Genomic DNA, 15,464 nt, shown 5'->3' with positions numbered 1-15,464 from the left:
GTTGCATTGAAATTTCACGAATAAAATAAATCAAGTTCGACTTATTGAATAAATAAATATGAAATACTGCATGGGCGTAGAAAGATTTCAATCATCTAAACAATACACTATCTAGTTTGAATCTATGAATTAAGTAAGTATAGGTTTGTGTTAAAGATAAAAAATATAGACAAACATAAAACCATCTTGACAAACTTTCGCTTAAAGGCAGAAAGGACTAAAATAAAACTCCACCTCAACATTTAACCCATAATTTATTAGCAAACGATAACAAATAAACAGATTCACACGTATTAGTTAAATATAAGGTCTTTATAGTTGGACAGTAGGTAGTAGTTGGACACGCGGCAGTTGGTGGATGTACGGACCACGGTGGTGCGGTCCGCGCGCTCGAAGTTCGCCTTCACGATCTCGTAGTAGCGACCGTCACTGAAAGTACGTAAAATAAACTGAATTAGAAGATGAAATTCACCATAATTTTGAAAACTATGTGGCGAAAATGTAGGATGTTATTTGATAGCTTAATTAGGTCCCAATCAAGCCAATTTGGATGCTGCCTTTTGTATTTCAATGTAGGAAGTCTTCAAAAAGTACGTGGTACTCTGTTCTCATAATTGTTTTTTTTTGTCACAGAACTTTGAATAAATGGGCCCTTGGAAAGTACTAGGCAAATTACCTACTATTCTACTCAAGATCTATAGATGAAATACTTAAAGCAGTCCTAATCTGAGATCAAACACAACAAAAATTATGCAGAGAATATAATTTAAAACAAAACCAACGACCTCTTCAAACATGTTTCAATAAATTAGGTACCTACCTATTTAAGTAATTGAATTTCGAAAAACTTTTAATAATTACTTGGTACCTAGGTAGCTTATTTGTAACTTTGTAAGGCTGCTTTTCAAACGGACTACATAAAGGTATTATAAAATGACAGTGTGATTGTAAATAACAGTTAAATAAGATCAGTATGTGTAAACCCTTACCTAAGCACTAAGCACTTAAGTTTGAGACACTTGACGCGCAGAATGTCGATGGCCTTCTGACTCTTGTCACTGAAGCGAAGGTTCTCCGGGTCCCAGCGCAGCTCCAGACGCTCTAAGTTCGGACAACTGTTCGCTATGCCGTCCATCAGCTGGAAATTACAATAAATATATTTTAGTAGATAATATTCTCTTAAGGCGATATGGCGGCCAGTTTTATTGCAAAAAATATAGTTGTGGCCAGTTTTATTCAAATTAACCAATCGTGGAATATGCACAGGTATACGCTCATATTCCGGTAGGAAGGGTAATAGGCAGTACCAGTGAGAGGTCAGGCGCAGGACCGAAGCATGAAAGTCCACGATCTCAACTACCTCTCTAAAACCTTAGAAATAACTTTTGTGTTGGGCCTTGGATTCGAACCCAAGACCTTAACACGGCAGTCGCGTAAAGTCTTTATAAGAAAATCCGTAAATAACAATATAAGTTTATCACAGTCACTACTTAGTAATATAAGATCTTTTGTGTTTATAAAACTTAATAAATAAATGATTTGATTTACCTGATCAACGTGAATGTTGACTCCCAGACGCTCTTGTGTTCCCATGATCAGGATCCTGTAATAAAAAAGAAACAAATAATACCATTTAAACAAAACTTTAGTAAAACATGTACTTATAAAGTTCCCTGACCGCTGCACATTGCACAGTACCTACGTCCTACTCTAAATTAACAACTAGGTGTTAATCTTTCCGCTAAATCATGGTGTGAATGTTTCAAAAGAGCAAGTGCTAAATACAATAAACTGTTTGGAAACTGACACAATGACGATAGTTTGACAATATGAACGTGAGATTAAGAATAGGCACTTATTAAAGTACTTACTTTATAATGATTCTTTACCGGTGTTTGATAATACTAATAGAAACTAAGTAGTAAGTATTGAGAGGAGCTCGTCGTGGCTACAAGTAACAAAAGCAGCGCGGATCGATCTCTCGTGTTAAACTACGCTTGTCAAGGTATCCAACCTTGACAAGCGGTGGAGCGTTGTTTGTGGTTGGGAGACCATATTACACATACCGAGTTCTTCCGTATTTCGGAATGCAGGTTAAATATGGGTCACCACTGTAATTTACAAAGATCATTGACAGTCGGTCGTTACCAGTAGTCAGAAGCTTGAAAGTCTGACAACCAGCCTTACGGAGTGTTATAACCCAGGTAACTGGGTTGTGGAGGTCAGATAAGCAGTCGCTCCATGTAAAATACTGGTATTCAACTGCATCCGGTGAGACTGGAAGCCGACTCCAAACATACAACTGATGATGGTGAGTACATACTTGGCATTGACAAGCAGGTGCAGCACGCTCTGCCACAGCTGGTCGGTGATGTGCGGCATGCCGCTGAGCACGACGCCGTGCAGCGCGGCGCCGTGGCGCGACAGGAAGCGGTGCAGCGCCTCGTCCGACAGGTTGTCCGACGAGTCCACGTCCAGACCTACCAGGTTCCTGGCGACCAAGTTCAACATTGTGAGTAAAATACTCATTTTTAAGACAAGTGATTTGTAATTCGTAGCCGGATGGGTCCCTAATTTGGACTTTGGAGTGACTTATTCTGCTGTATTGCCTTCGTTTCAAATTAGAGGGCAGTTGTATAATGTAACTGTTAACTTAATAAAGCTCTAGATTAACATAGGTAAGGATGTGCGTCCGCGAGTCAATACATAAGTACCTATTTGTTCTGATTACTAATACCTACCCAACTAGCACACAAGCTGCTTATACAGTCGTTATACAGCCTGATAGTTGCATAAGAGTCGTTCAAATGCTGTACAATTCTCTATAAGTTGTATACTAGCTATTTAAAAAACCCTTTAACAGCTAGGCGGGACAGTAGCCGTTTAGTAGGAAACTAATGACTTATAGTGATATATGAGCATGTAATTGCATCGCTAGACAGCCTAGGGAAGTATAACTGAGTTAATGGAATCTTCTATAACACCGTTAACTGTATAAGGGGACTTTAGGAGATAAAGGCGTTTAAACGGAGTTATGCGTTGCGCTTATAGCGCTCAAGAGCGTAAATAAGCTTTTTGTAATGCCTTAGGTTCTATAACAGATTTTTTTAGGGCTAGTGTATTACTCATCTATAAAAGAGTTGCGTAGGTCTTTAATAGCGCCTTGAGCGTTATATCAGATATTTATGTGGCTTCTGTACGGCAAATAGATGTATAAGGTATCATTCGAAACATTTTTACAGCCATGGGGATTACAGAATTATGTTAAGCACCTAAAGCGCTATAACCGAGTAATATACCTTTATACTAAAGCTTAAAATTATTATCATAATATATTTACATAGGTGCATAGTGGTGGTTCAGTCTGTCAACTGTTTTTAAAGAATAAATAAAATGAAATAAATAAAATAAATAAAATAAATAAAATAAATAAAATAAATAAAATAAATAAAATAAATAAAATAAATAAAATAAATAAAATAAATAAAATAAATAAAATAAATAAAATAAATAAAATAAATAAAATAAATAAAATAAATAAAATAAATAAAATAAATAAAATAAATAAAATAAATAAAATAAATAAAATAAATAAAATAAATAAAATAAATAAAATAAATAAAATAAATAAAATAAATAAAATAAATAAAATAAATAAAATAAATAAAATAAATAAAATAAATAAAATAAATAAAATAAATAAAATAAATAAAATAAATAAAAATAAAAAAGATTTTCAAACTATTTTAATATTCAACGACTGATCCCTAAAAGTACGAGTAAAATGCTGGTGTGCGACCAAAACAATTATATTGAAGCACTCCTATGCCACAACTGCAGAACCTTGAGGTCTACAACAGCAAACACTAGAGCCTTTGTACAGCTTAAGCCGCTAGAGCAGATGTAACCAACTCTGAGAGGTGCTTGATCGAGACGCCATTACAGCATTTGGTAAACATATTTTTTGAGGTTATTACGATCTTTTGAAGATCATATAAATCTATAGCCTGGTAACGTTAACATAATTAAAATCATTTTTTATTACCTATAACCCTAATTAAACTATCTGTAACCCTCAAAGTCTTATTTATGTTCAAAATACAATTTCCAAATCCACATATCTATATAATTTTTGCATTTAAAACTGAATATTTTGAGGGCGCATGAAAATATTGACGATAATATACATATATATTGACAGCAAACTGGAACTCGCACTTTCATATCACGTACACAAAGAAATAAAAGCGATAGACTACTTGTTATTTTAATAATCCAATCCGTAAAAATAAAATGTCTCCTCATTTGTCACTGATGATTCATTTTAATACAATATATTTAGTTTACACCATAATAAACCCACCATATTACTAATTTAGAGCGTTAGCATTTATAACCGTTACACAGTAGCGCTACAATAAGGTAAAGGTGGTATAATCGCGCTACAAGAGCTTTTTCGAACGCTCGTGGCGCTAACCACCTCTGTACAACAGCTGGTAAGCGCCACGAAGCTGCGAAAAAGCTCTTGTAGCGCGATTATACCACCTTCATCTTATTTTAGCGCTCCTGTATTACTACTATACTACGTACTATTATAATTACTATTTACGACTACTGTAGATCCAATGTCGAGCTATAAGCTGGACAGTATGGGCCTATTTGACGCTACAAGAGATCTGTAGCCGCTTATAGAACCACTATACTTCTTACTAAGGAGCCTAAGGCGTTATAAAAATCCTTTAACCGGCCATTGTGCAGCTTGTTATAGCGCTTGTGTGCTAGTTGGGTACTGTATGGACTATACAGTCGTTCATTTTACGTTTGTAAATTTTGGCTAAATTTTCTTCACACATCATCTTTGATAAACAAAGAATAACCAGAGCTTAAACTTATTTTTACCAGCAAAAAGCTAACGGAATAACTTTAAAAATACCTAAAATATTCAAGCCAATAACTGTACCAGTCCTAGCTACATACATACATATTGAAAAAAAGAGAAGAATTAGGCCTTAAAGTCAAAATTCAAAATGCTGGACCTAAAAAATCTACAAAATGCGAGTACTAACAAATATTCATCAGAACATACCTAGCAGTACCAGCTTCCATCCAGGCCTTGAGCACAGAGTCATTGAAGCCATTAATCTGTCCAGCGCTCAAGAACCTCAGGTTCTGGATCCTGGTGAGCATATCTATGAGACACTCGGTGGACAGGTCCGTGGCCGTCACGTCCAACTCCTGGATGGACGACTTCTCCCATTCCACCTGCATCACGTGCTCTGATTGAAGACCTGTGGAATTAAAATAAAAGAATACGAAATCCACACTCCAAACTACGGTGCAAAAGCATTTTTAAAACCTAATCTTAAAAAGTATATTCTTCAGTTTCGTACTTTTTTATTTTGGTAATATTAAGTCGATTAAAGAAGCAAAACATAGTACCTATTATTTACTATTAATTTTACGTGTTATCTTGCGTTGCAGATACAGGATTATGCTGCTAAAAAGAAGAAGAGCAATGTCACGATTATTTTCTAGCTTCTACTTCAACAGAGACAAGGGTTGATAAATATTTGGTACGTACTGCATCCATTCATAAGCAAACAGGTGAGTCTCCTGGATCTTTGGAACAAGGTCTTCATAGTGGAGCCTGTCACTTTGTTGCAGAAGTTTACCGCCAGGCACTCCAACTGAAAACATTGAGGTAAACAATCAACTATTTAAAAAACATTTTCGATACATCAGTCCTAAATTGTTCCATAACTTAGCATCCAGTATCCAGCACGATAGTTTTGTGAAACGTAAAAATAATGGTGAATGAAATGAAGGCGCTCAAAGAATTTCTCTCCTCTGTGGAATAGAATCCGAGACCTTTACTCAGCAGTTGCAAGCTCATAAGCAGTTATAGTAAATAGTCATGTACCTGTATACAGTTAGAGCTGAAGGCATCGATGTGCGAGTCGTCCACGAAGTTGATGCCGTAGAGGTTGATGACGCGCAGGTTGGGCGTGGCCGACTTCAGCTTGTGCACGTTGATCACCTCGTAGATCTCCTCCTCCTCCTCCTCCACCTTCTCGTACGTACCTGCAGAATAGGAGAACATACTTCTAAATATATCACTCAAAGGTGACTGACTGACTGACTGACCACTGGACGGATCGGGCTGAAATTTGGAATGCAGGTTGATGTTATTACGTAGGCATCCACTAAGACAGGATTTTGATTAATTCTACCCCTAAGGGGCTGAAAGTAGTTATGAAAATTCTGTCCTAAGTCACAAACCATGCAGACTAAGTCACGGGTAAAAGCTAATACGTAATATAGCGCCTGTTATACCCGAAGGTGTAGATAGAAGCGTATGAAATAAACCCTCGTTTCGCCATTAACAATTTTAGTCCCATGGAATAAGGAACGTACGTTACAAAACTCCGGACTACTTTTGAGATATATTCTAATAACATTTGAAAATATCAATTACACGTTTCCCGTCTCGTGAATCGAACCCGAACCAGCAGTTGGATACACTACCAACAATGTGTTATATCAAGCTATGATCATTAAAGTTGTACTCACCAATAAGGTGTAATATCTCGAGTCCATTAATAAAGTTGTATATCTTCCTCATGAAGCCCTCCATGAAGATGACCTCGGACAGGCAGATGCACAGGTAGCGCAGCTTCGTAGGGAACGCCTGCATCTCCGAGAAGTCGTGCAACTGCATAGCTGAAATATATGAGTTATTAGATGCGTTCTTGACATACGTAGTCTTCTTCTTATCGTATGGTTAGTGGTCAAACTAGTGTCAAAGTTATTCAGGCCACCCAAAAGCCTTTAACGTGGCTTAACGGCTGTTAGCTTAATTGACAACAACCGGGACCGACTTTTTTAAAAAGATGGCGTTGGAAATGTGTCCTTCGGTGATAAACTTTTTATAGCGGGAGACAATTTTATAAGAGAGAAACATAGGGGCGCCTGTGCTATCAATAGACACTCGTTTTATAAATCTTATCAATTAAGTGATGGTGTGCGAAATAGAATCGAACCTGCGACTACTACATGGCATGGTATGGTAACTAGGACTACATTAAAACATTAATATTCGCTAGTGAATACTTTTATAATGCACAGCAAAAAAACAATCGCTGTTAGATATAATTTAATTTCTAACTTACCAGTACTAAAATCGAGTAGCATATGCGTTAAATTGGGACATTTAGCCGCCAGTTCGTGCAGTACGGTGTGTGTGATTAACTCTATAGGTAGCTCGATATACCGCAGCGAGGGGCCGAACCTTATTGATATTAACGCCAGAAGAGACTCCAGGGACCCTGAAAATTACAAAAAACATTCATAAAAATAAACCCAAAAATACATTTCTACAGCTAACGCCATCTTTTGACAACAGTAAGAACTTTGTTACCGGTTAACCACAGATTAAACTGCCAGTGTTACCCGACAGCAAAATCAATTCCGTTTTAGTAGAAAAAAAGGAATGCAGTTCTATTTTTAATCGCACCCTTGAAACTTGATTGATCTATTTTGGTGTTGTACCTACCAACATGTAACCCCGATATCTCCGGCCGAAGACTGACATGCGTCCATAGACGTGTGTCGTAGGCCACCATACGCCATCTCTTGCAAACTGTGGCCATGCGACATATTTCCCGATGTGTTAAATATGAAAATATGTTCAATAACACCTTGTCGGGTAATTTTTCTATAGTCTGAAACAAACAGGAAACGCCTTAGCACACAATTTATCAATCGCTTAATTCATTAATTAAAGACATATATTGGCACCATTAAACTACACTTCTTAATATAAATCACATTTAGTCATGCTTATATCGAATGTTTATCTACTGTAACGCCTTTTGATATATGAATACATGTTTTGCTATTTTTGTCTCAAAGGTGTTTATCGTTTTTTTGACAGAGGCTCATGCGCCGGCCACGTAAAAATTGACTTGATTTTTGAGTAGTTTACGAAAGGTGATCGCTAGAACTTGTTTATTTATGCAATCTAAACAATAACACGATGATTTACACATAACATTACCGTGTTAGCGAATGGGCTCCTGATTTGGCCGGTCTCCGTCAAGTACACTTGACTGGCCTCCAACGCAAGCTGCCCCCACACATCAGTAGGTATATCCATAACGAATTTTTATACTACACACTAAATAAATCACGAAAAATACATTAAAAAATATAAATTTATGAAGCACACTTTCCAGTTTTACTTCATACGCACGTAAAGTTCGTGTCGAGCGGATAAATGGAACGCTCGGGTTAATTTTGGAACCATCCGGGATTGGGCGAAAGTACGCATGTAAAATATTTCGTAATCTGTTGATTATTTACTCTTTAAAATAAAATAACACGCAATCACTGGAAAAATATCTACAGCTGTTACTCTTGATATAATATTTTAAATTAATGATAGCTACTTTTGATATTTTTTACGGTTCTATAAAATTTTGGGAAGCGGGAAATTTGAAAGTTTGATCTAGGCATTCCGAACCGATATACATTTTTTATCTGTAATAAAAAAGTTTGCTGCGGTGTGCGTGGATTAATAAATTCCTCGCATTATATTATAATATTTTAAGGTTTTATAGAATTATTTTGTAAACATAAGCTTTGATTAATTTGTAGATTAGAAACGGCACGTGGAGTGTACCGGTTGAAATGGTTTTGCGTCATACGTACAATAAATTAATACTCTGAAAGCGGGTAGGTAGCTACATTTCCATTCTTTATTTTTATAATCAAAATGGTACTTAGATATCGTTTAATTTTAAGGTACAAATTATAATTACAAAACTGCTGGTACCTGATTAACATTAACTGAAACAAGAGCGCTTTATTTTGTTTGATTACGAAGAATACTCGAAAGATGTAAGTAAACCACATTGTTAATTTTATTATCATCAATTTATTTGTTTTAATTCGTGTCGATCAGCCATTAATACAGTGTCCTTGATAACATTGTCTGTAAATACGAGTTTATAAAGTGTTTAACTGTGTTGTCTGCTGCTCCGGCATAACTTGGCAAGTCGAGAGGTATTTCCTGGACGAATGACTCACTCCTCTCTCTCGAATTATTTCCGTCTTACTCTATTGTTCGTCTCTTCCCGCGAAAATTATATTTCATTCATTTCATAGATCATTACTTACGCGTGTTTACATTTGTTCCAAAATTTGCTCCATCTCGGCGTTCACTGCTTCATTCATGAAAATATAGCTATTTAAAAATATAAATACATGCCGAAGTCAAACAAGCATCTGTATTTTAACTCCAGTTGTTTATATTATTCAAAATATTTGGCGGCAAAGTCGCAATGGCGGCTGAATTCCATAGATTCCTGAGGTGAAATGTCATGTCGCGGCCCGTGACGGGTTTCATAATTTAGAATAATAGAAAATGCTCTAATTAAAAGGCCGACTAATAAGCTCATGCAATCTTGATGGAACGAAACAGATGTGAACTAAATATTCGTCTAGGATTTATAAGTTGATTCCACTGAGCCATTCTATCTTTAAAACTAATAGTCGTATTGTCTTTGAAGAAGTATTTATTGTAAAAGGAATGCGTCCAGACATTTTAGGCAGAGATAAACTTTTGTTGCGTAAAAAGTTTTAATTCGTCGTCATGCTAATTTATTTTGAGTTTATTTCAAATTTTTCATGCGTCACATGCGAGTATATTATTTAGAAACATAACTCATACTTTCGGCGTTCCTAATGAATGACTAATAACCACAAATAATCCAGTTTGTAGACATTTGGTTCATGTTATAATACGTCATAACAGCTAGTGGAGAAGTAGATTCAGTTCTAGACACGCAAAGATGTCCCATTATTTTAACTGTTGGCATAGAACTGACTTTCGATTAAAACGAATTGACTTTCGCCTTTGATCACAGCCATCGCTACTTATTTTCTATGACTTTACGCTTTCAACACTGCAGTACAGATTTTTTTTTATTAATTTGGTTTATTATTAAATAAGAGTTCGTAGCACATTTTTTCATTAGCCCATATAACCTGACTGTCAACATTTTAATGCTTAAAAATCGCCAACCAATATGTCTACCTACTATTAGACCAGGTTCTTAGGATAATAAGATAACTGGCATCCTTACAGATTGTTCAATACAATTTTGGGATGATACATAGCTGCTGCAGTCTTAAGACGGCGACATTTAAAAAGCAAGTAATTTAACATTTAAGTATGATGGCACGTAGTGTACTGAGATCAGACAGGAGACCTGTGTCATCGAGACTCCAAATATGTCCTTAATCTTAACCCTAAGCTACCCATGTAGCTTGGAGAAGAAAATATGTTGTGCTGATCCCATGATCAGCACAACATATTTTCTTCTCCCTCTCATCTTTATCAGCCCGATTTTCTGTATTTACTCCTTTCTTGTTCATGGATGTGAAACCAATCAATGTCTTTTTTGGTTATCAGACTCTAGCAAAACAGTGGTTTAATAGAAATTTTCACTTGACTTTCACTATAATAAGCATCTTAAGTCTTAAACAAGTGCAGCAGATATAAGTCCGAATATCGTAGCAATTTGATTCAGAATGACGTTTAATGCCAAAGGTGTAATGGAAGTGGCGCCAAAATATAATCTATTGCACATTCATAATGCTTCTCTGAATCCATTTGGAAATAAATCATCTTATTCTCTGAATGTCAGTCTCATTTAAAACCACTTACGGACGAAAATACAGATGACGCATGCACATCCACCATTAAAAAAATATTCGGATTCTATTTTAAAATTAATGAACCATGAATTAAGTTGTACGTCAACTTAATCTATGACAATAAAAAAAAACTTACGAAATACTTCATAGTTGGTGGTATCTAGACTAGTCTAGTCTATGATGCGGCTACAACATTTAACAGGCACAACACTAGCACAATATTTTTTTTACCTTACTCATATATTTACCCATCGATTGAGAAAATTGATTGAAATTTTAATTAGTTGCAATGAGTTTTGCTGTTAGTCGACGACTGATGATCGGTGCACGTCAAAGTATGAGCTTGGCACTAATAAATCGCCCGTATCATTGTCAATTATATTTTTAGCTTGACTAGGTGTCAACTGACTTGGCCTAGGTCTTCAGTTCTGACAGGTCTTTCCTTCTTGAAACTAAACACTCGATTAGTAATACAAATGCGTTTGAAATGCGCTTCTGAAGTTATATCTCAGCTTCAGATTTGTAAACGAAATGAAAAGGCACATGAAAAGGTCGTCTAGGTCTTATCATATTTACGTATGTACCTACATAATATAACGCCTGTTATACCCAACAGTGTAAGCAGAGGTATATGATTGTATTAGTCCTATGTTATAAAGGACGGACACATTGCTATAAACCAAGCACATTATCATGATAGTAGGTAGCAGCCCGGAGCTGCTACTATCCAGAACAATTTAGTACAAATTTGAAAATCCTTTTCGTACTTTGGCTTATCTGGGAATAGAACCCGAGTCGGAAGACCTCTAGATAAGTTGTCGCTTGCACTACAACCCAGAAACACAGTCTAATTAGTTATTTAAGACATACATGTATACATATCATGATCTTGTCATAGTTTTGATACATAGAGTAGAGTCGAAATAACTGGCAATGAACTCAGGGCACCATTAATATTTCCCGTCGATATCAGTAAAAACAGACGGAAGTTAGAAGTCATCATTAAATGTTGCAAATAGATGCTGATCGTTAACATGTCGTCACGAGACTGTGTGGTCATGAGTTGTATTACATACGCTTTACAATAATTATGTACCTTTATTTCAAGTTTGGTCTAACCTATCCTTAAATAGTCAACTCGCAAAATCCCAAATGAGAATCCTCTCGACAAGACAACTAAAGGAAATGTGCTTCGATTAAAATCGATGATTTGGATACAATAATTATGTTTTATAATCTTGCAATATTTAAATAGTTGGAAAAGAAAAACATTTTAATATTATGATGCAACGAGTATTAAATGCGATTGAAAATTAAAAGTTACGATACTTTATTAGCTTTCTTAGACTTCAATTCTGGTCAATGCGCTAAATCTTTAATTCAACCTTTTTTTTTGTCGCGTGCAATATTAAAAGATATTGTCAAGGGCAGCTGAAAAGTGCTGTGTCCAGCACTGAACTGTAGCTAGTAGCCCTTTGTTACATATCAATGTACTGACAAGTTACCAAGTTGAGTATTTTTATGTGTTACAAAAATAAATGGTTTTAATTCTATACAGATATGTCGTAAAATCTGAATACAAATTCAAACTAATTCCGTTAACGGCTATAAGCAAAACTGTCATTAGTTGTAAATGTCAAATATTATGGAAACAAACACGGAAGCCTTGCGTTCCTGATTTCTAAGTTTACTGATGTGTTTATCAACAATGGATTGGACAGACAATAGATGTTCCTTTGATGTCTGATGGCTTGTTTATGACAAGTATTGGCTATTTCGGGTGAGAATAGATCTAGAATGCCTATAATAATTTGGATGTCTTCTGGGCTAGTTTAAAGCGCACGAGCCTGATTTGTCAATCGTCAGATAACTTAATGGATATGAGTAGTCATTTGAACAGTTTCAATTGCAATAAATTTTCCATACATTAGTTGTCGTAACCTCTCAACGTATGAAATTTGGAAAACCGTCAATACCTAAGATAACGTGACAATACACGACAATTTATTACGGTAACTCAATGGTTTGGTGTTGAAAAGTCTGGCTAGATGGTTATGAACGGCATGACCTTACCTACCAAAACTCCTAATTTATGAAAACAACATATAACGATACACAATCACAAAATACTATCACTAAGACTAAAGTCATAACACATTGTTTTGGTCACAAATGTATGAATTCGATGATTTCATGAACATTCAACATAAAATCACCTTCAACTTGTTCCATTTAAATATTGATCCGGAATCTGCGGAGTGACCTGTTAAAGTAAATTGTAATATTGTAACTAATTTGCTTTAGGAATAAATCTATCGTTATTCCACATTTCGTTGGTGTGATCTTCTCTTTGTATGTTGAAGGACCCTTTCTTCTACCGATCTACCGCATCCATTACATGGGTTGTAGAATAATCAGAATAAATCTATCTTTGATGGTTAAGACGCGTAACTACCCTTTCGCAAAATTTCTACAGAGTGCAACATATCTATGCATACTCTCTTTCTTATAGTTATTTCTATTTGGGATTTTTCATTGCAGAATAAGGTATGATTTGTTTTTTTAGAATGTGTTACTGTTTTTAATATAACTCCTTCCATCGTTCTCAGCTAATGGTTATTACTGGCGCTTTTAGAAATAATACTGGCCGTAATGCTTTCAGGAAGTCAAAGATAATAAAACACTATGTATTAAGACGAAGATCTTTGAATCTATGGTAATTTAAAAGCCCATTTGCGCGGCAAAACGATGCATATAACTCAAAATTGTTATTACGTACGCTCATAAATCGTTCTACATAGTGATTTTATCCAGAAATATGTTTAGCAAACATTACCTATTGATATTTTTGAAAAGTCATGTGTTTGGTATGGCTTAAGTTTTAGACAATTTTAAAAAGCTGATGACATTTTGTCATATCAAGGAAATCCGCCTGCTTTCAGTTAAATACAAAGTCTTTACGGTCCATTAAATTAAGATAGTCATAATACAGTTGTTTGTTTTTAAAATTGGGATACAAAAAACTGTAATCGTTTGCCAGACACGTATTTTTGCGTTATCATCGTACGCAGAGGGCATTTCATTCAAGATTTTGATGCAAAAGTATAGTAGGATATATCCAGTACACTAAAAAGGATTGCATTTAATAATGGTGTTCTACTGAACAAGCTGCAAAATGCAAGTTTTAGTCGATCTTCATTTTTCAAATTAGTGTATTTCTGCATTACCTGTACCACACTTTGGGGTACCTATGCGAATGTCCTATAGTTTTGAGTCCCATAAATCCTAGTTACTAGCTGAATAAGACATTATAAAAGGCCAAAAATCATAACAATGCTATAAACATTTTGGTACGGTTCCGCTTTAGATGTCATAATCGTCAAAATTATTACTGAGGACTTATTAATAACATACATACAACAGCTCTTTAAATATAAACAAATGTTATTATAAACTAAAGGGTAAAATAATCTGATATCATTCAACAGAATCATGTCTGTTAGCTTGTACCAGTATCTATAAATACCTACACCTTAATTATTCAGTGACTAATACTCCACTGATTAGATTTTTCAGATAGCGGCGCATTTTCTTTTGAATTTTTCATAGTCTGGGCCCGTTATAGACTCTGTAGTCCCGTTTTCATGAAATAAAATCAACTTTTCGTACGTTTTTCTTATTATTTTGAGTGTTTTCGATGCCCTCTGATATTATCATTGTTTTTTTTTTATATAAACAGTCATTTTTATGAATGAATGCCACCTTTTCTGTCAGTAATACCTACTAATTATATTTATTAAATTTTCTAATAAATAATAATAATTACCAGCTGCTTCCGGCGAAAGCTGGATCCCAGGTCATCCCTGTTGATCGCCATAGCAGCGCTATCCACATTCAATATCCCCCACGAATCCATGGCTGATGATAATTAACTTGCTCTCCACAAAATTAAAAAAAAATGTCCGTATCACAAACTCAAAACACACATAAATCCGATTGGCGCGTAAACTCAAACTTCGAAATCTCCATAAGTTGTCATGTCGCCTGTCTTTACCGCCGAATACAAATGCGAACTGCGGTGTTAGCTCTGTAAAGTTATATTGTAACAGATGTACCTATATGCTGTCAGATATTTAAATTGGCAGGCCAAAATAAGTACGGCATTTTGCTTCAACTGGGCGCAGTCCGCCGGTGCGGGTGCCAAGAAGACTCGTATTGCAATCGTGTCACAGTAACAACGGTAGATGTACACGTCCGTCTAACATCATGCCCCGACTGCTTTGATACTGTCTCGTCGTTATTTAGATATACTATATTTTACAGGAAATCGTAGAGTTCGGCGTAAGACTAGAAATTCGGCTGTTCTTACGCTTAGACGCGTTATACACTTCATGACAACTATTATAAGTCTCAATTTGACTGTTTTTCTTTTATTAATTTTTACCTCGTCGTTGGATGATATCCAATTCATTAGAGTTATGTCTGTTTAGATATCATTAAGTGTTTGTAGCATATAAATGGCTCATAATGTACGTAAACATCTTAGGAAAACGAATTGTTTTGCTAATTGAAACTCATTGTTCGCTGTAAACTGGCAAATAAATTTGTGGCTGCGATGATATTGGGAACAAATAAATGTATATGACATATTTCCTCTGTTATTTAGTCTGTAAGCACATTCACCTTACAAATAAAGTAAATAGTGACCATTTTACCCTATTTCGGGATAGAAATAAAATCGTACA

General features: G+C 35.4%; 1 protein-coding gene across 2 annotated transcripts; it reads right to left on the bottom strand.

The window, feature by feature from the left end:
• Nucleotides 1-237: 237 nt before the first annotated feature.
• FipoQ (F-box/LRR-repeat protein FipoQ) lies at nt 238-15,006 on the bottom strand. Of its 2 annotated transcripts, none has more exons than XM_076130491.1 (11): nt 14,546-15,006; nt 7,553-7,721; nt 7,170-7,325; nt 6,571-6,720; nt 5,921-6,081; nt 5,582-5,687; nt 5,087-5,288; nt 2,324-2,491; nt 1,549-1,603; nt 990-1,138; nt 238-429 (listed from the first exon to the last, which is right to left on the bottom strand). In XM_076130491.1, the coding sequence occupies exons 1-11, from the start codon at nt 14,633-14,635 to the stop codon at nt 294-296; spliced, it is 1,542 nt and encodes a 513-aa protein (XP_075986606.1). In that variant the 5' UTR covers nt 14,636-15,006; the 3' UTR covers nt 238-293. The 2 variants fall into 2 exon arrangements, with proteins under 2 accessions (XP_075986606.1, XP_075986605.1); XM_076130490.1 differs by lacking the exon at nt 14,546-15,006 and adding an exon at nt 8,057-8,294.
• Between the last annotated feature and the right edge of the window lie 458 nt (nt 15,007-15,464).

The sequence above is a fragment of the Anticarsia gemmatalis genome, chromosome 24 (assembly GCF_050436995.1).
Source record: "Anticarsia gemmatalis isolate Benzon Research Colony breed Stoneville strain chromosome 24, ilAntGemm2 primary, whole genome shotgun sequence".
Taxonomy (NCBI): domain Eukaryota; kingdom Metazoa; phylum Arthropoda; class Insecta; order Lepidoptera; family Erebidae; genus Anticarsia; species Anticarsia gemmatalis.
Note: the sequence above shows the minus strand (reverse complement) of the source record. Positions and strands in the feature narration are given on the sequence as shown.